Genomic DNA, 26,454 nt, shown 5'->3' with positions numbered 1-26,454 from the left:
ATTCCAGTGGTTCTCAAAACTTTCACCAATGCCAACTTAAAATTTATCACAGGAGGCAGATTTATTCCCAATAAGATAATTGGCTTTCTCATCCTCACATATACGTCACACACTGCTATAGCAAAATTAGATTAAGATGGAGCGAGAGATAAGGTGACTCTAATTGTTATTATTTAATTTATTATTATTTGTTTCATTTACTACACACTCCACGCGATCACATACCGCCAGATCACGTTTGCATACCACCGGTGGTACACTTACCACAGTTTGAGAAACATGGGTATATTACATTTTTGCACCTTCATTTTAAACACAGGACTTTTAAAAGCATCGTTGTGGTGGGCGTGGTGTGGGCACCAATACTCAATCCTCCCTGACACCAAAATGGCTAGGACCGTCTGTTTCTTCATGGCCTCGTTTGTTTCAAGTAGTGCTTCCTGTATATATTCCTCTTCTATGCTGTTTCGCATGGATTTTAATGGGTCCACTGGAAGCTCCGCCCGCTTGGGATGCATCGCGAGCCAATGATAACGCACCGTGCGCCGTAGAAGAACGTCACCTCATTATCAGCGGTCGTCCTGTTGGGACTCAGCGCTGTCTGTGCCGCTTTGCTTCGCTTGCAGTCTCCACGGCACCTCTCGTCTTCGCGTGTGTGTGCATGTGTGTGTGAGAGAAAGCGACCCACTGCCTCAACACTTACCGGAGACGCTAGGCTATTTGTTTCGTGGAGAGAGAGAGGGAGAGAGAGCGCCAAAGACATGCTGTGGTCGAACGGAGAACGGACTGGGTTGTAGCCGGAGAGGAGAGGGTGTCTGTCCGCCTTTACTTCCACAACCAGCGATAAATCTATTTTGATTCGCCCGCTTTGCTAACAAGCTAACTGGGAATGTTTTCAGAAACTAGGCAGGTAGTTAGCTCGCTAGCTAGCTAGCTAATGCGGCTGTTTAAACTCTGTATAAATGTACCAAACACAGTTAATGATACTTGTATGTGTCGGTACGTTTGTGAGATGTTTTAGGCGACGTTTACTAATTAAATGCTGATTTGTTTTAGGGCTCGTGTTCCCTTCTGGTGGGTAGTATGTTAAAAGAGTTAACTATTTAGGCAATAAGTCTGGTTACACACAGTCTCAAGTTGGTGCTATTTTTGCGTCGTCGTTGTTTCCTTATGGCTCTCGTTAGCTAACAAGCGATACTCTGTGTTAAAGTAAATATTTGGAGCAAAGTAAAGGCAGAGAAAGTAGGAAGCCACTTTCGGTGCCCAGATTTGAGTGTATCTGTTCACTCAGTTTTACAGGAGAAGCGGTTGTCAATAAATCGATTCTATTATTGACGAGGAGACGAGGTGTGGATGAACATTATAAATCGCCCACATGCGTTGGATCAGCTCCCGGATCTGTGAAAGACATTTGAAGCAGAAGGTGGGAGACGTGAGCGCACAGCCCTTGCAGCCCGTGGGAAGATGGCGGAGCGTTCCCGCAGGAGGTGGTGAAACGAAAACTTGGGGACTACTTGGATTTATCGCCAGACATCTTATTTTACATCGAAGGACACATGCAGGCCAAAAAACGCTACTTAATCCTATTCTCCGCCAGTGCGTGTCTCATCCTGCTGTTTTGTTTTGGAGGGATACAAGTCCCGCTCTCCAGACGGGGACACAGTCGGCGTGATGACAGCCTCACTGGTTATCACTCGGGGGCTCGGTGGCGTCGCCTCCCCGGCTACCTGCAGCATTTCAGCTCCTGGGACCAAGACTGGAGCGATGACCACAATGAGCATCTGTCACCTAGGCAGAAGAGGGACGCCAACTCAGGCATTTACTCTGGAAAACGCTGCAGAATGGAGTCCTGCTTTGATTTCTCCATGTGTGAAAGGAATGGTTTTAAAATTTATGTCCACCCCCAGCAGAAAGGAGAGAAGATGTCAGAGAGTTACCAGAACATATTGTCCTCCATTGAAGCTTCCAGGTTTTATACACCTGACCCAGCACAGGCATGCTTGTTTGTCCTGAGTCTAGACACACTGGACCGGGACCAGCTTTCACCCCAGTATGTGCACAACTTGAGAGCAAAAATCCAGAGCCTTCCTCTGTGGAATGGGGGCAAGAACCACATGATCTTCAACTTGTACTCCGGTACCTGGCCAGACTACACGGAAGACCTCGGCTTCGACATTGGCCTTGCCATGTTGGCTAAGGCCAGCTTCAGTACAGAGAACTTTAGGCCAAACTTTGATGTTTCAATTCCACTTTTCTCTAAAGACCACCCGAAGACAGGAGGTCAAAGAGGTTACCTCAAGCATAATACCATACCCCCTTATCGGAAGTATATGCTTGTCTTTAAGGGGAAGAGGTATCTGACGGGAATAGGTTCAGACACAAGGAACGCTTTATATCATGTTCATAACTCAGAGGATGTGGTCCTCCTCACCACTTGCAAGCATGGGAAGGACTGGCAGAAGCACCAGGATGCACGCTGTGACAAAGACAATGCAGAATATGACAAGTGAGTACCCACAACTATTCAATGCAGAGCTGGGCATTAGTTCAACAACAATATGTTGTAATGTAATAAGTTTGGGGGACAAAAAACCCACAATTAACGGTTTTTAACTTCACCCTTGAGCAAAAACAGGTACGAGCCAGTATGATATTCTCTTTGTATCGGGTCGATACTAGTCGTAATCAATGATTTGGATATTGGTAAAAGAAAACTTTAAAATACAAAACAATTGTAAGCCCTACATATCACAAATGCATCACTAAGCACAGAGTCTAAAAATTAAAATGAAAAGCTGTGACAACAATTTTAACTAACTTAATCTTTGGAGGTTGAGTATTTGTTATGTTATTATGTTTTTAAAATAGCATTCATGGGAAGGTGGTAATCTCAAACAGCTCAGTAGTTTCCTTAGTAAACTTGAGTATTTAAAAGCTGTAGAAAGAATGTATGTACTGATGCCGGCATCTGAAGACTAAAGAATGTAATACCAGTAGTATATCAGAGATGGAAAAAGTGGCATTTAGCATTCTTAAACAAACCCCAAACTCTATGTGATATTTATGATTTTAAAAAGCTTTATAATTTAAACCATTTACAGCCAGATTGCCCAGCCCCAAGTCAATGGTGAATTTAAAATCATGATAACCATTCAGACCTTAATTCACACAACACAGAGTAAACAAATGGGGTTTATCTTGATTTCTTTCTTTTTTTTTTTGTAATGTACGTGATTAAAGCTTCTCCTAAAGTAGAATCAAAATCCACAAATGTTGGCTCTTGGCTCATAATGTGCCAAATACTACCCAGACATGAGAAAGTCTGGGTTTGGGAATTTCAAATAAATATTGCAAAGTTGTTTTACTCAACAAAAAACATCATGAGTCTCATGAGTAATTGAACTACTAATCACATTGCACAGTTAAGTAGATTTGCTTTAATATCAGCCCCAGGAGCCACAGTATTGAAGTAATTCAATTGATTTTCTCTGGCTGAAATTGTATGAATAGCTGAAGTGATCATGATACGCAGGATATATGTGAAAATGATCACGTCCGAAAACAAATGAGAAGTTTAATATTAAACTATAATACTCTCTCGTCTCATCCCCCACTGAAGGATATACTGCATAGCATTCTTGCTTCAAGAAGTTACTCTGTGACTATCACTCAGTTTTGTAGTTCAACTATTTTGTTTTCTTTGCCCAAATCTGATGAGCACCCTGATGTCTGTCTCCCTGCTTTGGCCAGTGGGATTAATTCTACATCACAACAGACTGTGCTGTGTTGTTACTGGTGACTGTATGGTGCTGGGTGTTTGACTGTAGCTCTTTGGAATGGATTAACAGGGACAAAGCACTGGTGCCAGTAAGGGGAAGCTACTCTGGCCCCTGTTTGCTCAGTCATTTCCAAGACAAACCCAACTGCATCAGCCAGGAATGTCCTGGCCCCAACACTGCGCCCTGTGTGACCCCATAGTTGTTGGGGGGGACCTGCAGCGATTGACCCTCAATAATGTTTAGCTTGGATGGCCAACCATTTCATATAATGTTTAGGGGTCAGTTATGACACTTGACATCAACATTTTTTGATCAATGTTTTGGAAATGAGAGCAAACTCCATCAAGATATATGGAGATTATATGTAAAGCTCTGTATTAGAATGATCTCACACTATGCCTAAGTGCACATCACATGATGATCATTTGTGTTTACTGGACATGTATATGCTGCATAGTGCAATATGTGCAACATAGTACTGTTTATGAGTGTAAGACTTAAATTATATGTTGCATTTCACACTGGTATTCTCTATTGTTTTCATAAATAAGAGGGTTGTATTATAGGAATATGATGATTTTGGGAAAATTAAACATAGCTGATTAGACCCAGTTAGGTTATGGGTGTTTTGCTTCATTGCTTCTAAAGGTTTTGCGTATCTATTTGTGCAAACCTACTGACCATCAGACAGCATTTCTGTTGTAGGGGCTTTAAAATAGCTGAGCTGAAGATATTGTTATTTTATTCAATTACTTTAAGTTATTAGGTGTTTTGATTTTTGTTTTTATAATATCTGATGTGTTTGCTTAGCGTCACTTTTCATGTTTGTGTGTGCCAATGCAGGTATTGGCTTCAGTGTTTCATTCGTTAGATTCGGAAAATAACATTCTCCATAGCAATCTTAGGACGAAAGCTATCTGCTCTCTTTCTGCCAGTTGAGTGCTTGCTGTCAAGTGCTTTCAGAGTGATTTCACTTAGATGGTTGGTATCAGAGCTACAACTCACAGGAAAAATTAATCTGCCTGTTATTAAATAGTATTTGGGAGAGTAAGGCTTTAGGTATCTCTAGCCCTCGTCAGCTTAGCCTAATTGCTTGGCCTCAGAATATTCTGTGGCTTTCAGCCAGTACATCCAAAGTAAGCCACACCACCATCACTCAACCGGCTTTGCCTTGATCCTTCGTTGACTGCAGATTTCATATTAATTTAAATAAAATGCATTAACTTTGCATTTTCATCTTACTCTCTCCTTTTTGCTTGTAGAATTTTGATAAAGTTGATATGGTCATGAAACTAGTGGTGGTTGTTGGTCTTTGAAACAGGGGAAGTGCATTTCAGTCATTTATACATACATTCTGCCCTCCCTTCCTTTTTGTAGTAAATGCTCTGTTAATTGAAGTGGATTTGCGAAGAAGAACGCATCAGCTGATGAACTGATTTGGTTTCACTCTTTTACTTCACCTTAAATGAGGCATGTATAAAATAATATTGACACCTGCAAGTGTGAATTTAGGCAGTGTGTTTTATCCCTACATCAGAAAAGTGACATGTAACACAATATCATTGGCACCCTGTTCTGCCATGCTGGAACTCTCTTTCTCACAGTTTTACTGCTGCCACTTGCCACAGAAAAAATAAAGAACAATGTAGGTCATTCCGTGTTCATATCTCTTTGTACTAAGCAGAGAGGCAAAATAAAGGCACAGCATTTCTGTCTTAAATAAGTTGTGTAAAAGGAGATTGAGCCCAATTGTGCCTAGACTGGGTCATACTCTTGTTATGATTCAGTTTGCAAGATCACATGCTTTAGTAGTTCAGGGTTAAAATGTTTTGAAAAGTTATTTTTCTATTGTGTACCCTGGCAAAGCAAAGAGATAAGTTTTAAAGTTTTTTTTTTTTTTTAAATAGTTCTGGTTAAAAATACCTTTTGGTACATGGCTGTTTTATAAAAGAGGATTTGGTTGTTTTGAGTAATCTTTCTTATGGCCTGTCCACAAGGAAACAAGCGTGGGTGAATCCACATTATCGCATTATTGTTTCATCCACACGGAAGCAGCGTTTTGGGAGCCCCAAATTGGTATTTTTGGAAAGTGGGTTTCAGAGTATGAAAATCTCAAAACGCAGACGTTGCGTTTTTTGTGTAGACCCTAAATGCACTACTTTGGAAAAACGATGATAGTCCCACCTCTTTCTTGCACTGGCATTCACTGTCCCTATATTTGTCGTCGCTGTCGTTCGCTGTCATATTCTTATGTTGGAGATTGTCAGTGTAGCCAACTACTGTCAATGAAAAGTAACTAAAGTCAGCCTGAAAAGACGCTAGTAACACTAGAACACATCCTGTCATCGGTGAGTTCAGACATGGGAGTGAAGAAAAAAATAAATGTTGAAGATTAGCAGAGGGGGAAGGGGAAGAGAAAACGATACTTATTTTCGCAGACACTATTTTTGTACTTGAATAAACAATACAGATTAGTGCTTGTTCTGCACACGGCTAAAAAAAACAGTTAGGGTTATGAGAGAAAGAGTTGCTATTTTAAGAAACAATAAATAAATAAATATAGCAATTAAGTTACTAACACCTTAGCATAGGTACAGTATATGTTGCCTCATTTTTGATCTTTGAACAATCTTGAGTTTTCTTCTTTTGCTGTATTGGTCTGTATTTGGTTTTGCCTTCTGGGCACCATCCAACAAATTGGATGATGAAAGCTCTATCATTACATAAAGTGTTTTAATTGAGTCTGTCTGGAATACACGTTGGGTAGTGGGTTTGCTTTTTGGAAGTCCCTGTTTTTAAACTAGATCAGAGAACTGTGATTCATCAGTCCCCAAAAGCTGAGTCACTTACAGCTTTAATCAAACCCAGACCCTCTCTGTATCTCTGGCCTGGCACCCAGCTGTGCATGCATTTTCAAGGGATTGAGACTTGGAGGGGCCAAAGAAATGGGTGGGACAGTAGTCAAGGATTGCAGTTACCAAGGAAATTAATATTTGTTTGTGTGTCATAATTAAACTTTCCAAATAAATGTCTGTGACTTGAACTGTGCTATAAACAACAGATGAGCTGGAATAAGCTGCTTGTAACATGTTGCAAAATGTGCAAATATTAGCCGATCTCCGGATTATGCAACTATTTGTCTGACAACAGTTTTAGACTTCGATTGAGACTGTAGCCCGTTTTTAAACTTTTAATATTTTAAGAGCTGTTGAGCCCAATTTCTGTCTCTTCCATAATAAGATAATCATCTTACTGAATTAAGGAACAGTGCAAATAGCTTCTAATTGAACTGAACCATCTTTGGGGCTGTGCTTAATTCTTTATGCAGGTTGACATGGTTGATTGTGCCAGAGTTGTACCCTTGTTACACAGTCCTATGGGTCAGACGGTACAGTCTGTTGTCAAACTGGGTGGAAGTAATAGTTGCTGTGCCTGACTATGGCTCTTTGTGCAACAAATCCCCTTTATCCTCTCTCACTGACAACAAGGAAGTTGTGACAGAGCCTCTCACTATAATTACCTTGTAATGGGCATGTCATTTTTGTGTAAGAGTTGAGAATTTATGCCTCAGATGTTCGCTTTGTATGTATATGGTTAGTTTGATGGACATGTGTTACCTATGTAAGGGACATTTTAATTGCAGGCAGGCTGAGCATCAAACTACACTGTCGGTACTTGTTTTTGATTACACAACATTTATTTTTAAATAAAAGAAGTCACTAACCTTAGGCTGTCACTACTCGTGGCCCATATCTTCTTGAGATTTTCTGATAAAATGCTGATGAAAATGTGTATATCGATTACAGAGAACAAAACTATAAGTTATTTACGAATATATATAGGTTTTTTTTTTTATATTTGTAAATAGAAATACAGAAATAATGAAGACCAAAGTAATTAGCATGTTTCATGTCACAGCAAAGCAGACTAACTCATTCATGACTTCATATGAGTAGTGATTTAATGAACCTCAGAGTAATACCTAATGGTGTGACATTGTGTTGGCAATAAAAATGGCAATCGTTTTATTTACGTCTATGTTTTATTTTCGTCTACATGATGATGTCTCTTTACACTCCTGTGTTTAGGTTGTTCGTTTCTAGTCAATCATCCCATGTCCATGGAGCAGAAAGAAGCTGGGCTGAGTCGTAGAAATTACTAACATGTTGACAACTTATTGTGTTAGTGCTGAAGCCAAACCTCTGAGACTTGGGCCCGAAATATGAGCATTTATTATAGTTATATGCAGATGTCGATGCTCATATTTGTACTGCATAAAACAAATCCACGCGGCTTGATCTGCCTGTTTGTCTATCTTTGGAGACTTGGTTACTTTGATTTTGGTATCAGTATTCATTGTCAGTACAGTAATCAACAGTGGATTTAAGGATTTTTAATAAGTGAAAAGGTGCAACTTGCCTAAATCTTACCATGTGTTACCATGAAACACTGACCATTTCATCATGAGACTTTCTTGCAAATCAAGCTGTTGGCAATTATTGCAAAAATTGAGTGGACTGCACCGAGAGTTGTTGAATGCTTTGCATTGTAAAGAAGACCTAGGACCCACTAAAGGAATCTGTAGCCATGAGGTCTGAATAATCAGTACCTTTTGGTTACCTGATTATGCAAATATTGGAGCTGTGCAAGATTTTCAAGGACTAAAAACAAGTTAGATGTTCTCCACTCAGTTTTTTTCTTGTAGTGACCCCGCTGTCTCTATAGCCAGAGGGAAGAGTCAACTTTTTGCTCCCTCTTCACCTCACTCTGTCTTTCATACAACTCTTCTCAGCCACCCTATATGAGCCTGTAAAACAGCCAAGGGAGAGAAGAAGAGAATCAGCAGGAGGCAGGTCAGATGCAATTTTAACCTCAAACTGAAAGCCTTCTCACAGCTTGTTTCCAATTAAGAGTCCCTGCCAAGCAAGAGAGTATGAGAGGGATGGAGTGAGAGAGACAGCAGAGTGGGAGATGGAATGCAAGAGGGAGTTGGAGGGGAAAATAGCAACCCAAAAAGAAAGCGGTGAGAGTCTGAGAAACTGAAAGGCTAAGGGAGAAGTTAAAAGCAAGAGAGGCAGAAAAGAAGAAAAAAAACCTGACAATTCTCCAGCAGTGAGAGGTGAGTGCAATAGCTGGCTGGGTGCTGACGTTAGTCTGCTAGGTGTATTTATAGACATGTAGGGTTTTAATCCTCAATATTGGCCAAAGCCCCTGGCAGAGGGCTGCTAGCCAACTTGATGCAGGCTTTGCAGTGCTTGGGTGAGGAACCGATAATCATTGGGGAGAAGGATGGTCGATAGTACACATTAACTATAAATTATATTGCACTCTTGTCTATGATTTAAACAAATTGGACCAGCAGTGAGGTTTTTGTTTTATTTAAACACTCCTTTGTGTGCTTGCTTGGAGTCTAACACATTTCTCCTGAATAACTTGAAATAATCAGATTTTCTTATATAACCATTGTTCATTTTGAGCAGATTGCTTCTAGAAGTGAAGGCAGTTTAGCATTACTGGGAAAGTAACCTGAAAGGGTCCATGATCCCCAAATCCCTAATGTGTAAGGTAGATACATATTAGAGAAAGTAAACATCAGTTGCAGTGGCACCTCTGGCAGAGCCACAGATTGTATACATGTAACCTTCACAAACACCCTGACTAAGAACCATAAATCACCTTCAGGGGCTAAATAAGTTGTTTTTGGTTTGAAGATTGTAATTCGTGTGAGATAACTAGTACATCATTAGTGTCATAATAATTGTTCTGTCATTTTTGCCTGTTCAGTGTGTTCTCTCTGCCATCCGTTTCTGTTAAGTTGTTTTTTTTGCAGAACGTTTATAACGATGCTAAGGAGGATTATTTACTACTGTGATGTGATCTTAATTAAAAAATCCCTTTTTTTACAAGGCTCCTTTAGTTGTCATCTATACTAGGCTCTGCCTGTAAAATACTCATTCAGTTGGCCCTGTTGGGTTGAGCTAAATGATACAGCAGGCAATGAAGGGTGCTGGTAAACCACAAAACCACTCTGTAAAGATTATATGCTTGTTTATCATCAGCACAGGCCAACAAATGACACTTATATGACCATGCAATACTTTCTGTTGTACAAGAGAAATATACAATTATAGCACAGTATTTCTAATATAAAGAAGTGAAAGTATATATTGCATTGCAAATGAGACGCCAACAGATAAACATACAATAAAGGGGTACTAGAAGGCTCTCCTTTTGTGACGTTGCATTAGTCCCAAGCTTATATGTTTAGGCATCGATTGCCAATGAGAATAGTGCAGCGAACCATATGAACAAAACTGGCGTGGCCATTTGGGCTACATTTTTCGATATGCTTGTATCTCCAATATGTTGCGTTATCAGTGAAGCTCATGTTGCTAATTTCACACTTAAATGCTGAAGTAATCCAGCATGATCTGACATAATGTCAATATTGGTGTCTTGTATCTGAGTCTGAAAAACAGGTTCAGCCGCACCGAAGAAAGAGTTTACTCAATCTGACAACAATAGGTGGCGTTGAGCTCTCTTGAATGCTGTGGTTCGGAAACGACTGCCTCATCTTTGTCTGCTAATGTTTGTTTTTCATAATTAAGATAAACAATACAAAAGAGTCTGTGTCATGCATTTAACTTTCCTCTTGACTCTGCTGCATATCACCCCGTTAATGTTCTTCTATATGTTATGTAGCCTTTTTTTAATGATAAATGTACATTAGAATATTAAATATGTAATTAATGTTCTATATTAAATGTATATATTCTATAAAGTACATAAACTCTGCCAGCAGGAGACTGTACACAGTGTACATCCTAGCTTATGTTTTCTTTGTAAAAAGTGGATTTATTTATCCTTTGGGTCCTTATGGTCCTTATGTTAAGGAGTGGAGTGCTCATCTAAGTTGATGATGCATGGCCCCATAGAGCCTGGGGATTATATACTACTACTTTTAAGCGAGCTAGTGGAAAGTGATCATCAAATCCTGTTAACTCACAACATCATGTGCCTGAGTCAAACTGATGACCTATGTACAGTGTGTTATGCTTTTCTATTGTGGTTTATACTGGGGGTACACTATAGATATTTGCCACATACAGTATACTAATGGTGTGTGGTGCTCTATATACATGTAAGCCTGCATTCATTCTGTTTTATCCCAGTAATTACTGAAAGAGCAATGTTTGTGGACAGGGCCCTGTCTGCTTGCCTCTCAGTTTATTGGCATTTAATTTGCACTACTAGGATTTATGGAAAAGGAGTTTGAGGGTGACCAGAGTTTTTTTTTACCATGCTTATATCTCACCAGTGAATAATGACTACAGGAAGCTTGCTGGGTCTCCTTTACCTTGACTTTGGCCCTTGCTCAGTCATTTGGTACAACCAAGTTTAAGAGTTTTAATCTTGTGTGTGTGTGTGTGTGTGTGAGAGGAATATGAGCTTGAAAGGTTGCTATGGTTTTGTTTCTCTCTCTGTGTGTGTCCCGCTCTCTCTTGCTCACACACTCACTGATTCAAATTCAGATACTCATTTACTTGAATTGGCTTTGTTTACACTCATACTCTCACTGGAGACTAGTTGTTCAGGGCAGTGGGCAAAGGGCAGTGCCACAGGTTTGCTTTGCTCCCACTCTATCTAACCTCCAGTCCTGACAGGATGATGTATGTATTGTCCTTGGCAGCCATGAGCAGGTGATGTATCCCACTTGGAATGCTGGGAGAGTGGAATAAGGAACAGGATGTCCACGTGCCAGGCACAGAGTGTGGTCCATTCCAGGAGGAGCTTTTCTGTCAACAAAGAGAGGCACACTGGCTTTAGGGTTAGCACCCTTTTTTCTACATTATGCTATACCATTAAAGGTGCAGTGTGTAAAATATGTGATTGGCACTGATTTGACAGAAATTGGAGATAAAATAATTATTCATAAGTGTTCAATCACCTGATTGTATGATTGTTGCTTTTCAAAAATTATACTTATAGGACAATATTTTGGACCACCGTGTTTTTACAATAGACCTCAATGGACAAACTAAACATGGTCATAGTTTTGATGCTAACTGAAGTTATGATTTGTTTTCTGCGAGCACCTTTGCTGTTCACTATTAATAGTGTGACTTGCTTGATTGTGTCACAGTATACTAAATCGATTGACTCGTGATTCAACAAAGTGTTCACACTAAGACAAGTTGCTTGCTCGACCTGATGGGTTATCTCATTTATCCCTCGTTTACAATGAAATATTTTGTGAGAGCTACATGCAGAACTAAGCAGCACTCTAAAACCAAGGCCAGCCAAATCCTGTGGGCTTTTAATCCTGTCAATGTGGAGAGTTGGCCCGTCAAGCCCACAGACATTTTTCAGTGTCTGTGACTCTTGACTCTGCCACAAAATGTTGTCTATGTCTGTCCAGGACAGATTTGTGCAATTTAAATTTTGAAATATTTTAGTCTTAGTAATCTCGGTACAGGGAGATTTGGGCCACATGAGAGATTGCTTTTGTATCTTTTCAAAGGTACTTTGGCAATATATCATTGTCACCATGTTGGACCAGGTTGTGCTGCGTTAATGTAACACACCTGGCAGCATTGAAAAATCTAAAGCCACTGTGTTGTAGGGCTTGGCTGGGTAATGACTTGTAACATAAGATAAAACTGGCACACATACACACAGATGTGCTATCTCTCACTATCCTCTTAGGCCTCCACTTTGTCAGATAAGGGCTTGAGAGAGAGAGAGACACCCCAGAACATGATGATAATCCTGAATATGTGATAGTCTGAACTCTTCCATGAAATTATGGCCTTCTTTGTTACTGCCCTAAACCTATCACAATAATATTAAAGTTGCCAAGTGCATCATGAAGAAAAACAACAGAACAGTTAATGAAGTTATTCAACCAGTTTTATCAAATACAGATGGTTCTATGATGAACTGAACCTGAAACAACTTTTCTATGCAGCTATGATTTTGTGCCTTTTTAAGTTTAAGCTTCATTATGTTTTTTCTTTTCTCGCATGGTGAAATATCTCATTTCCGCATCTGAGGTCGCAGCCTGAGGGCAAGACAGGAAGTGTTATCTTTGATCTTTTCCTGCTGCTCAGACTAATTACCTGCCCAAAGCAGCCAACACCACTGCCCGTGGAATTTATTAACAAATGACAAAGCTTTGTTCTGGGCCAGCATGTCAGCAAGGATACAGAGGAATTGAGCTGCCTTTCAGAGTACTGTTGTGCAGTCTAGGGCTGAAACAACTAATTGTATATTAATCGTCAACTGTTCTGATAATCATTTTATCAGTTTGAGCGGTTTTCTAATATAATTAAAGTAATCAATGTCCTGTGTGTCATAAGTCAAAATGTAGCTACTGATGTTTGTTAGCATGTTGGTTATTAAATAGATGTGATGTTCAATGGAGTTCTGCTTTACATATGCGGAAATCCGACTAATGCCTCTGTGGATGTTTATGTCATTGCTTTGAGAGAAAATGTTGTTAAACTCGGCAGCAGACATGCAATAAATAAACCATTCCCTCTTCATCTTTAATTTTGAAGTGTCGCCAACGTATTTGCCACACATTTCTGTTAGTTGCAATTTTGTGTATCCTCTGGGATAAACTGCAGTACTTTTGCTTTTCCCCATCATCATTAGTGCAGTCGCCACCCTGTAATCTCTCTTTCTGTCACTGAGGCAATGGGGCTTCTCTCTTCTTCGTGGCCTTGTAATTGAGAGGTAATCATCTTTTCCCTCTTGAGAGCGAAAATACTGTGTTTACACTTCTTTTTTGGCGGCTCACGTTGGCAGACACTAATTTACTCTCTTAGTAGCAGAATGAAGCAACTTCTGATTACTTCACTTTGGCATTGCACTCATAGCCGTTATCTTAGCATTAAATTTGGGGTTGTTTGTCATCAGCAGGTTAGATAAACTTTTTTTTCTTCCTCTCTGTAATGCAGTATATTTTAAAAGGTTGATTTATCCAAAAAAGTCTTTAAACTGCTTCTCACTTGGTTAGTGTGGTACAGTGAGCTTCACAATTCTTAAGAAAGTTTTCCCAGAGCTCTTTGACTTAATGTACTGTATTCCACATTATACTTGGATGTTTTTTCACCATATCCATCCCCAAAATAATAAATTCAATATCGTATCTTTAAAGGTTACATGGAGAAATGGTAACCGTGTAAGCACAGTAATATAAATTGAATGCGGAATCAAAAGATAAAGATATCTTTGTTCATTGAGCTATTACTCACTCTATCATGGCTGCCTTTTGAGTGCCCTCAAAATGGTATCTTAAAGACGTTCTGAACTTGAATCCAACTAGTTGTTTTGAGTGATGTGGCCTGTACTAACCCAAGGTTCTATTCATACTCAAATGAAGGATCTGTGTCAGTCAAAATTTCTTTTCATTCATAATCCATTTTATATTCCATTCCATTGGTGTCAAATTTGGACCAGAAAATAGCCCTTTGTGCACATGAGAATGCAAGTGTGACCTGGTCCTTAACTCTGGTACCCAAGTGAAAGGTACCGAAGAACGGTTGTGTCAGAATGTTTTGGTACTGTTCCTCGTACTGTACCAAACCGTTCCCTTTAGTCGAAACACGACTTCAGTGGCAGATAATGGGTATGGAAATAAAAAAAAACACTATACCAACATTATAAAAAATCTCCTGTACCCACAACACAAGTGAACTTGCATACATGCCCTTGCAGTTTGTCTATCACATTACCCCTTAGTCCGAAATGACACCCACACAAACACATAATGCTTTCAGACAGACTTCTTAGTCTAGCCAGATCCCAGCCTCAGCAGTCAAGATTTATCTAAATCCCCCTCTCAGCATGATGGATATTGGATCAGATCACACACAGCCCACAATTCCATCAGATGGTGCACTGATGGCAAACTCTGTTTGCTATCAAACAGCCCATATTGTAAACCAAGAGAGACATTACAAAGCCCTGTCCTGCCTGTCATAGATGTTGTCACCGTTTCTTTACCATTAAAGAAGGGAGGCTTTCTTGAGATGACAAGGTTTTTTTTTATTCTGATTAAAAAAAAAAATTGATGTTTGGACAAGCTTTTCATATGCTGACACATTTATAGAACTTTCACAGGTAGACTGTCTTTTCTGTGGATGCATAGTTTATATTTACTGTACTGTGCAAACAGTTGTTTTTATGTTTCAAATTCTGTGGTCATTGGCATTTGGATTGGAATGATGTGACTGAAAGGTGGTCTCATATATTGGCAAGCTGTCAATGAGTTAAACTCAACTCATTTCTTGAATAAGTAAGAGACCTTTTTCATAGCAGATGTTTTTGACATGAAATAGGACAAACACAGGTTTTACCAATAATATTAATTATAGCTCCAGTTTTAAGAGAGTCTGTACTTTTGTTCAAGCAGCTGGCTAGGCCACACTAGATATTTAACATTTTAATATGGTGAAGTTTTTTTTCTTTTTTTAAATTGTATTTTAAAGCCACATACATGTTTCCCCTGTTTTTGAGAAATAAGAAATAAAAAAAAGTTATACTGTCATTGTCGCACTGCTAAAACAGCAAATCTAATGGTGGCCAGAGATTTTTGCACAGTACTGCTTGTTCTTTGATTTTGCCAAATGACCTGTCCAGGGTGTACCTTGCCTTTCATCAATGTCAGCTGGGATTGGCTCCAGCTCCCCCACGACCTTCATTTGAAGGATAAAGCAGTAGAATGGATGGATGGATGGATTTTGCCATAGAATTTCTGCCCATCTCTGCCTGTTTCATGTTTTTATATTCTTTTGCCCTGTTCATTTTCAGTTTTAATGTTCAGTCTTCATTTGCCTCTTTCTCGAACATCACCTCCAACCAGTTCCCATCCATTAATCGCTCTCTCCTGTTCCCTCTGCCTCACCTTCTACCTCTGTGTTATTCAATCCCTCCCTCCTCTCCATCACTCTTTCTCTTGTCACATCCTTCTATCTCTTCCTCTATTCATCCCTGCTTGGCCCAGACACACAGACATTCCTGACCTGGACTTATCTTTCTTGCAGCAGCCACTGCAACACAGCAGCTCAGCTCGATCTCCAGCAGTCGTCAGTTATTGGCTGTTTGACAGCATTCCTTTGAGCTCTGGGATCTATGAGATTTATATGTTCAACTTCCACCTTTGTTTCCAACACCTTGGCCATTGTGCCATATCTATGTTAATTCGTGTATTCATTATTAATTCATCATTTTATTTGATTGGTGGACTAATATATAGATATGTAGGTTTGTCAACCTTGGGCTAACATTTTTTATTCATTTGGTTACTTCCAAATTCAAAATGCAAAGTGAGATTGAGTTGAATGAATAACATTCTAGACCTTTAGGTAATTTAGGCTAATTACTCAGGTCATACCATGTTTCAAATTAGGGAGGAAATGTATATTCCTTGTGACTGTTATGGCTATTGGCAGAGGGAGCAAGTTCCTCTTTGATCTCTGCAGTTAGGTAATGTGACCCAAGCTGACTATTCTGACAGCTTTATGTTGCCTGACTTTACAAGTCAGACCTGACATTCCAGCACTAATGGCTTTACCATTAACAATAGTCATTTTATTATCTTCCAAAATTCCCTTGTTTCTGGTTTATGGTACCCAGAGAGCACTTCAAAGCATCCTTCATCAACCTCATCAAGCTGATAGATGGCTGATTAGAGAAGTGGGCAAAACTTCCTTCAAACTCCCGGGGGAGTGAAAACGAGCAGCACAGTTAATGACACAAGCGTTTTCTGGACGGATGTTGATAAGTCTGTGTGTTTATGGTTACTAACTCTAAGGCGCGCAGGACTCCATTGTCAGAAGATATTTGCAGAGATGAAAGAATGTTTTGCTTTTTGATTCTCCCATTTAGAGAGGCTTAAGATGGATTGAGACTGAGATGAAGGAATGGGGTAAAGGAGAGTGATGGAAGATTCAAAGCTTCATAATTAGGTGAATTAACCTGGGGTCATGTAGAACTGGAAGGGTGTGAGACCCCCCCCTCCATGTGTCTGTAAATGTTTTATAAAGCTGTCTTTGAACTCATTAAGCAGAGGAAGATGAGTGAGCCCAAGGTGCCTTGAGGAAATAAGTGAAGGCTGTGTTTTTCAGAAAAAGGTTTTGGTATGAGAAAGGGAATGCATTTGGCAGAGCACACATTTTCAATATCAGACGAAGTAAGTGAGAAGCTAAAATCACAAGTGTGATAAAAAATATGATTTTTTTTTTTAGTTCCTTATTATCACACTATGTAAAAGTGAATCACAAAATGATGATGACAGGAACTACACTCAGAAATTGGAATTAAACTCCTCTTCCTTTTCGACAGAACACAAAACCCCACTAACAGCCTATATGCAACGAAAAGTCTCAATACTATCCACCATTATGTAGTAAGAATGTTCCACTCTTAGTCTGGCCATCACAGGTCCTTCCAGATCCGGCACAGAATTCATGACACCCGCACCTTCTTCATGGTTCTTTTCCTCGTCAGCCATATGGCCAACTTGGCTCTGCCACACAAAAAGTTAATTAACATATGAACAGTCTTTTTCTTTGGACAGTATTTGGGTCCAAAAACAAATAAGGAATGTGAGAAAACCTCCCCAGGTCCCTGAAAAATGGTGTCGCATGAAGAAACTAAACAAATAGATGCTGTAATGTTTCATTCAGTTAAACTGTGTGAATGATTGTGAAGTCCTACTGAATGTCCAGGTTTATTTTTTGCAGTAGAATTAACTTTATCTTTTTTATGTTTTCAGCGATAGTGCTGCTGTATGAAGCAGTCCCACTTAACTTGTGTAGTGTGCTACTTCTACCTCACCTGGACTTGTAACAACAAATGTGTGACTGTGTGCCCCGCAGGAAAGGAACTACAGACACGAAAAAAAGAAAGTGCTATATTGAGAAACAAAGAGACAATCATGTGTAGCAATGCTGTGGGTACTTGGCCATGGCTTTAATGTGACAGACATTTTTGTATTTTAAAAGTTACAAACTTGAGCTTTGCTTAATTGCAACTTAAAATAGCAGTGAATGTGATGGGTGACTAGTATTGTGTCCCCTTGCCTGTCAGCTTCAGGGATTCAAAAAATGTGCTTATTTATCATGGCTACAGTTAAATGGGTTAAGATTAACTATGCCATTAATGCAAGATGATGCTGTGAATGCCATTCATAATGGTCTTAGTCATTAATCTCAATGCTCCAATCCTGAGGCCACTGGAGTATTTTAAGCTCCCTAACTAATTTAGGCAAGTTACTGCCACACTCTTCATTTATCCTGGTTGCTATACTATTTGTCCTCGTTGCTGGAATAGTTACCTCATTGTAATTTGAATCCATGTGTGCACAAAATCAAGTGTTGTGTGGGTGCGTTGGATTGGTTGGATTAACACATCCCTACAAGCTCAGTAAAACCACCACTGATGTCTTACATTTCCTCATTCCTTTGGGATGACTTTCAACAGAAGTTTCATACTATCTCTGTATGAAAGGCCAGTCCACTCACTAGTATCTATCTCTCATGTCAAATTAAACCCATGTGTCATGAGTAGGAGAAGAGCTAATACATGTTACAGACAGCTGTTTGATGTCATGATTGATCTTTGCCTGAAGCCAGAGTGTATGTGTGTTTATTCTTGAATGGTTATTTGCTAGTCTGATGCAAGATTTCCACAAATTGAGTTTTTATCTCACTGCCTGTCAGTGTGCATTGAACATGTCTACCTCTTGGTGTGCAGTCCTGTCAGCAGTGTTTTGGAACTATTGAAGCCTCTCTGATGTGTATTGAGATGAAAATGGGGCTTTATGTGTGTGTTAGTGTTGTGTGTGACATTCTTGCCCTGGGTAGCACTGGCTGTGTGGAGCTCGGATATAGCGTGCGGTTGTCAACTGCTTTTTTTTCCCCCGTTTTTTTTCTCCTCCCTTTTTATCTGATGACGCTCACTTTTACTTGGTGCTTTTCAGACTGAAATTCCTCTGGCTTGAGTTCAGTCCTGGCAACAGCCAACTGCCCATCAACTTGGCACAAGTGTGACAGAAAGGAGGAAGCAGAAAATTAGATAAGAAGTCAGCAGAGAATGGGAGTAGGGTAGAGAAGAGTGGGATATTAATGAAGCTGCCCCCATTTTTGTCTTTGAACTTCATTGTAGGGCATTGTATTTCTTGTTATTGAATCTCCCTCTGATCAAGATGAGTGATGGGTACATAACGAACTGCAGCTAGTACAGTTAATAAAGCCAGTGCCATTTTTTTTCATGTTCTCAGAGTCTTAATCATTCATGGTTTTTCTTAAAGCATTATGTTTAAACTGCATAGAGCCCTCTGCCAACTTGCTGTCTGTTCACATTGCTACAGATACCATACAGCAAAGTTGGCCTTTGCTTATCTCCTTATAAGTGAAGGAATTTTCTCACCCTTCAGTTTGAATGAATCTTAAAACAACTTTCAAAATGATCAACCTGGTGCAACCCAGGGAAGACCCAGGACTTGCTGGAGAGTTTTTTTTGGAACTCCTTGTGTTCCTTCCAGAGGAGCTGGGGGAAGTGGCCGGTGAGAGGAGTATTTGGGCTTCTCTTCTGAGACTGCTACCCCCTCGACCCGGATAAGCGGAAGATGATGATGATGAACACCTACTTTTCTAAATGAAAGGAGTTGCATTCATGGTCCCTGGTTGCCATTTTTCCTGGACAGAAGACACTTTGAAGGAACCCACGGAAGCACTAAAACTTGTTATAGCCAATGCAATCCCTCCTTTGGTTGAGGCCCTCACTATGAATTGTTATGTTGGATGTGTGTGGTCTCATGCACAAATAATGGTAGACAACACTTTGGCTGTTCTTCTGAGGCTCTTCAGGCTCTTGACAGAATGAAACCATGCATTTCTTTTCTGCTCCATCCATTCTTGTTGCTAGGAGACTGGATGATATTTTTTTGCTCGCTTAATTCCTGTTGTCCTTTTTTTATTTTTTGGGAAAAAAATGTGTGTCCATGTCCTGCAATATTAAGATTAAAAATACATTATTTAATTGGTTGATATGAAGTTAGCATAACAGAATAGAAATACTTTATTCATCCCAAGGGAAATTGTTTTAACATAGCAGCAATACAAAAAAAAAAAATATAAACATAAAATGTAATGTAAACATAAAATGTAAACAGTGGGGAAAAAATAGTGCAATAATAAAGGAATGGAATAAAAGAGGGCAATGGCATACAAACCTAATGGTGCTAGGCTTATGCTGTGTTCTCAAATAGGAGACCTTTTTAAATGGTGCAGAAGTGATGCTGCCACATTAGATAAACAGGAACAATTTGTATTACATTAAAAATTGGTGACAACCTGCACTGCCTTTTGTTTGCTGAAATTATATTGCAATTCATAGCATACAAGTAGTCACAGTGGATCAGCTTCATTTACTATTTTAGTCCTCTTTCGGTGAAGCAAAGGTCATTACTCGTATGAGTAAGTGGTTAGCCATTAAGTGGACTTCACCAGCTGACTTAAAATTGTACAGTTTTGCAGCATAAGCTGCATATTTGATGTCTTCATGCTCTTGCTGGCAGTGCTGTGGTCATTAATTAATAAAGCCAACTTATAGTTTGTACTCAGAGCTTGTAGGAAAAGAGGTTGTTGATAAATTTGCTCCTGCGTGTAGAGATATTTCAAACTAGTCTCTGTATCCTGTCTTTGGTTAGCCTTATACCCACTGCATCCAGTCAATGCAGTGTGTATTTCCCAGATTTTTTTCCTTTTCTTGTTTCAGAGTCTCTCACTCACCCATACACAACATCTGTCATTTTTGTGGAAAAAGCAAGAGCAACAGAATGGTCAGGAAATGTCAACAGTGTGGTCAGTCTGATTGAACAGTTGGTTTAGGTTGAGACCTCACTGAACGTGTCCCTGTTCACCACATGCATTCTCTCAGACTGAAGCTCTGACAGAACTTTGCAGCACTTTGGTTTGACCATTTTCAGTAGATTTGGTCCTTATTTTGATCCAAATGTTCTATATTAAAACCGATTTTGAGGCCAGCTGTGTTACCTGCTGTTTTAAGGTGAAATATTACATGCATATGCCACAATGAGCCACGGTCATTACAGTGTGTCAGTAATGTACAATCTGTTTCTTTGCTCACCAGTAGCCATCTGCATGTTGGAATGCCTAAACTATGGAACAAGTAAGGATTTACCAAATGTACTATATATGGGTGATTATTGGTGTCTGGGCAGATTGCTGACATTAATTTTTTTCACCAAAAGAACACCTGTGTGTGCATTGTCCAGAAAAGACACACCAAGACAGGAGCTGGTTTATGAGGAATGTGTTGAAGCCGAAATAAGAAAAATATGTTTTACTCGTACTTTAACATCTCTGCTGATGTGCGGTATCATACTGTGAGAGTGCTCCTCCCCACAGGCAGCCATCTGGAAGACAAGGGAAGAATAGAGGTATGCAGGGAGAGCATCATCTAGACTTTTCTGTACCGATAATGAAATGGATGTACGATTCAGACCATGGCAGGCCCAGATATGGACCTATATTTTATTTATATAAGCCTGGGATTCACTTTGCTATGTTTCTCTGGCTGGAATATGTGACTGTCGTGTTTAGGGGTAGACGACAGTATCTGTGAGAGCTGAAAGGATTAGTCAAGCCCTGATGGAAACCTGTAGTAATATTGACTGATGTGTGCCATGTTGATAATGAGTTTCTCTGTACTTTATAGTGTATTCCTTTAGGTGGGATTAAGCTTAAATGAAGCATTTATGCTTCTTTTGGCTGTTGATCTGAGGTCACCACAATGGCTGTAATTGTAAATGGTATGTGTGCTTATATATAGTGGGATTATCCAGATAGATATTACTTAATCTCCAATGTTCTTTCTGCATTATGCATTGTAGTCATTCGTGACCCCCACATGGTAATACTGGAAGTATGTAGAATACCATTTATTTACTATTATTATTATTATTATTAGTATTAACCTCGCCTGAGCAGGTACAAAAATAGTATGTGGTACCAGGTACTATGCTAGTGGAAACGCTTATTGGGTGAGTAGAGCCGGTGGAAATACTCCATTAGAACCATCTTCTTCCAAAGATACATGGTTGTTGATATATTGCTTTTAACCCCAATCCACCTAATGCCAGCGAACCTTGCAAAACCACAAGTGAAGTCATTTTTTTAAGCTATTGGCTTTATTGAACAATGTTCTACCTGTTTAATCTCCAGCTCTATCAGCCCTAAGCCACATTACATTTGTTAAATCAGTGGTGTTCTGTAGGGACATTGAGTGTCTGTTCATGATTTGGGAAATTGTAGGTCTGTAGTCCATTCAATGTTTTTTTGGCAACTGCTGAAAATATGAAGTTATTATGAATATTCACCATATTTACTGTGTTCAAGTGAACTTGTGCAAGTCACTCTATTGTGTTACATATATTTAAATATTGTTTGAAGTGATACCCTTAGGTTACAGTAATGCAGTAGAACTGAGATGAGGGACAAATTGTTGAAGTGGATCTGTTGAGGCATCAGGTCTGCAGTGATTTAGGAGTTTATTGTAACAAAGTGAAGCAATAAGTGTGATATCGACACAAACATACTATTCACTGTCAAGGAAAAGGTTGAAATTAACCCACACTTTCATGATTACACTAATTATCACTCACATTTCCATCCATATTTGCATTCTTATGCTTCCAGTCCTGTGAAATCCAGCCCAATGTATGAGCATGCGACACACAGATGAACACACATTGAAGGAATTCCAAGCAGCTACTTAATCCAAGCTAGTGCTGACTGAGGCTTAGATTGGATGGAGGGAGTGAGGAAGAAATGAGTGATGTTGAGATGGACAGGCGAGAGGGCAAGGGTTTTAAAGATGGTTGGGTGAGGGGAAAAATTTAAATATAGGACCGCCTTTTTGTATGTGTTCTGTTGGTTAAAAAGAGCTTTGTTCAGTCATCAGCTGCCCTGAGACCATTTAAGGAAACTTGGGCCTGATGTGTGTTGCATTCTTAGATTCAACATTTAATCAGGAGATCCTGTTTTCATAATGGACAGTGTAAATTTAAACCAAGTATCAAATGCACTGATTGTAATGTTTGTGTGTGTTTTGTAGTGTGACTCAAGTCATATTTCCTAGTACCCTGCATCACTTCTTAAAGAGATCTCTGTAAAACAGTAACTGAGTTAGTAAATGTGTTAGTATCCCTTCAGCCAAATTTGACCAGAAATGCTAAGCATATTAAAGTATGCATGAAAATCATGAAAGAATTCACTGTATTGTTTATATGAACTTCATAATACACGCTTACATTCTGTCCGGAGACCTACATAGCAAAGCGTTAGTGCTTGTGGGTCGATGAGTTGAAACCTAAGCTAAGTAGCTGGATCTCTCATCATGTTATCATTTAATTCTTAGTCATACACACCGGATTACAGGTTTTTATTGCGACAGACCACAGCCACATGTCGAACACGTCCTGTTTTGTCAGTACAAACATGCTATACCTTGGTGGTGCATGACAAAAGCTCAGTTAAACATCCATAATGCATTTTGAACTCACCATCGTACTGTCATACTCTATCATTAATATGCCCTCACTGTGTGGGAGCAAAAGATCTTGGCATGAATGTCACGAATGTCCTTGTGTGTGTTCACATACTTGGCCAATAAAGCTGATTCTGATTTGAACTTCATGCTAACATTACAACCTCCTGCTTTCACTCTATGAATGCTCATGAGTCCTTAAGGTTCAGCTGTGTTTTTTTTTTATTTTACGTGACATAACGTCACTGAACCATCAGTCAAAGTTTTCCACTATAACTAATTTAAACATATAGTGGTGGGTAGTATGTATATTGTGTTTCGAGCCACTGAATGTAAATGTACTTAAAATATGTTGTTTCGAGCCACGGAATGTAAATGTACATATGTAAATATGTTGAACTAATTATTTCCTGTTTTTTCCTCCTCTTTACTATGTTCCTGCAGGTATGATTACAGGGAGATGCTGTACAACTCCACTTTCTGTCTGGTGCCTCGAGGACGAAGGCTGGGCTCCTTTCGCTTCTTGGAGGCTTTACAGGTCAGTGACCCAAATTATTAAATTAGATCTGAATAAAGTCTGGCACAAATTATTTAATTCAATTTGAATCAGTCAGCATGACTACACATGGATGAATACAATCTATCTACAACATTAAGAGCTTGATTACATCTGAAGAAACCAAACTGTAAAGTCATTTATAATCAGTGGGTTGAAATGGAAAAAGTGATGTACTGACTTACTCCCACGAGCTCTCTCGCACACTGCCAGTCATTTTATAAATGTGAAGCTTGTGTTTCTTCAGCTGCCTCTGACTCAGTGTCTTCACTGCTGTCTGTACCATCTTTTCTGTTTTATTGTTTCTTTATATTCAATTCCGGTTCAGTGTTTTTCTCATTCAGTCTCTCAATTTTACTGATTGAAATATAGTTTAATTTTAAGGGACCCAAGCGTCAACCTAACAATGTTTATTATGTTTATGGCTGCACATATACACTGTCTTTTAGGAAATGTTGTATTTCCCGTTCAGTCACTTTACTATAATCATGTTGTATTCACCACAATGTACCATTGAATTACCATTGATACTGGGTTTGTCTCACTTATGGTCTCATTCATGCACCTGTCCTAATCCTTTTATAGACACAGTTCTCTCAGACCACAGATATATCAAACATAGGTTTTTTTCAAGATTTTAATACATTTTTGCCTTTACACACTTTGCACACTTTGCATTGCAGATATACTTGCATATATTCACATTTCAGTGAATATGTACAGTATATGACAGAATTTATATTTATATTTTAATCAATAATTCTTTCCTCTACCAGTGATATACACTTTACTGAGTGTAACCATGAAAAACAAATGACTGACTAGTGAAGTTTGTGTCAAAAGAGCAAAGAAATTATTTGACAAAATGTTTCTGAGGAAGAAGCTTAAGAGTGATGACTCTTCAGCCTACAATAGAAGAGGAGCAGTGACTCTGTACTGAATGGTTTTAGAAGATAATTGCACCATAGAGGACCTGGGAGGCAGACATGGCAAGACGGTGAGAATGTTCACTAGGTCAACACGAGGGGAGAAACTGTGCAGCTTCAATTGAGCTGGTGTGCAGTTGTTGGCTGGTGTGCACACAACTGGACCACAGCCTGGAGGTATTAGTGTTTCACTCCAAACTCAGCCTTACGCTGGGCAGCACAGAGAGTCAAAAAGGGTCGGGCAAAAGTTAGGGAATTTGGATAAGTTGATGGCTTATCAGCTGCATTGGATACACTGGCTCAGTGAAGTATTTCAACAAGCCTGGTAGGGTTTAGTGGGTTTGTCCAGAGTGGAGACAATCACATGATTTAACCATGAGTCGAGGCGTTGAGCAAGGGTTGAGTGATTTTACAGATCCTTGAGAGAGAAAACCTGGTGTCATGTAATGAGCACATTTGCAAAAGAATTGAGTTATAATTTAAGAGCAGCGAGATGAGTGTGTCTGAGTGTGCACATGCATGATTAGTTGTGTTAGCTTTGAGCTGCAGGAATCTCTAGATGATTGGTCGGCAGGGCAGATCGGTAGGGATTGGTTCAGCAGGTTGCTGAGATTATACAAGTGCTGCAGTGATGAAGCGGGAGCGTTTGTGCCTGGACATGAATGTTCATGTGTCCATCAGTGGATGGTACCCTGCTTAACAGATTAACAGAAAGCCCAGTCACTGCAGGCAGAAAGCAGCCTGTACTATCAAAAACACAAGCACACATGCACGCTCACACACAAATATGGATACTCAATACAGTGCAATTTTCTACGTTTTCAAGTATATTTTGAAGTGCATGTTCTTTTCCCCTGAACATAATGAACGTTTTATGAGATTGCAGTGCCTTGTCACTTTAAGAGTAGTCATCAGGGTGCTGCAGTAGTTCTGTATTTAATGGAACTGTGTAGGAAGATGTTGCCCCTGTTGCTTAAATTGCCTGATTTGATTGCTTGAGAAATGGACCTTGTCCAGTGATGGCAGGGGTTTGCAGAGCGTAAGCCATTTATTATTTTTTCCGCTTTTCTGCTCTGCTCAGTTTATCTTTATTTTATTACCTGTTGAAGCAGAGATAAAACCACAGGGATAACACCTGGCTGTTCCCTTTCAATACAACTACTTTAGTGTCACAGGGAACATGACACTGACAGCATTTCTTCATCCACTCCACTGATTTAATACTTGTATTTATTCATACGCTATTTATACTATGTATGTTTTGCATCACTTTCTTCAACAGTTCGTCTCAATAACTAGCTGTGGATTTTTTTATGTGGTGTTACTCTTAACAGGCAGCTTGTGTGCCCGTGATGCTGAGTAATGGCTGGGAGCTTCCCTTCTCGGAGATCGTCGACTGGAATACGGCAGCTGTGATTGGGGATGAAAGGCTGCTTTTACAGGTGCGAACAGCTTCAAAAGTGTGTGTGTTGTGTGTGTGTGTGTGGGGGGTATCCATTTGAAGTTATCAGTGCTATAAGGAAACAGTTTGAGACATAAAAATCTGTTCTGTACTCCAGGGTCAGAGTACAGGTTCTTCTTTTTCAGATTTTGTAAGTCAGTTTGCAACAGT

The 26,454-nt window shown here is 39.5% G+C and overlaps 1 protein-coding gene across 1 annotated transcript in view; it reads left to right on the top strand.

Annotated features, from left to right (window-relative positions):
- Positions 1 to 554: 554 nt before the first annotated feature.
- Positions 555 to 26,454, top strand: part of LOC122774807 (exostosin-1a-like) — a 35,558-nt gene continuing 9,658 nt past the window's right edge. The window contains exons 1-3 of the mRNA XM_044034337.1: positions 555 to 2,506; positions 23,805 to 23,898; positions 26,177 to 26,284. Of these exons, the coding sequence (XP_043890272.1) occupies positions 1,557 to 2,506; positions 23,805 to 23,898; positions 26,177 to 26,284 (1,152 nt within the window). The 5' untranslated portion in view covers positions 555 to 1,556. The remainder of the gene's footprint in view (positions 2,507 to 23,804; positions 23,899 to 26,176; positions 26,285 to 26,454) is intronic.

The sequence above is a fragment of the Solea senegalensis genome, linkage group LG9 (assembly GCF_019176455.1).
Source record: "Solea senegalensis isolate Sse05_10M linkage group LG9, IFAPA_SoseM_1, whole genome shotgun sequence".
In the NCBI taxonomy this organism is placed as follows: domain Eukaryota; kingdom Metazoa; phylum Chordata; class Actinopteri; order Pleuronectiformes; family Soleidae; genus Solea; species Solea senegalensis.
Note: the sequence above shows the minus strand (reverse complement) of the source record. Positions and strands in the feature narration are given on the sequence as shown.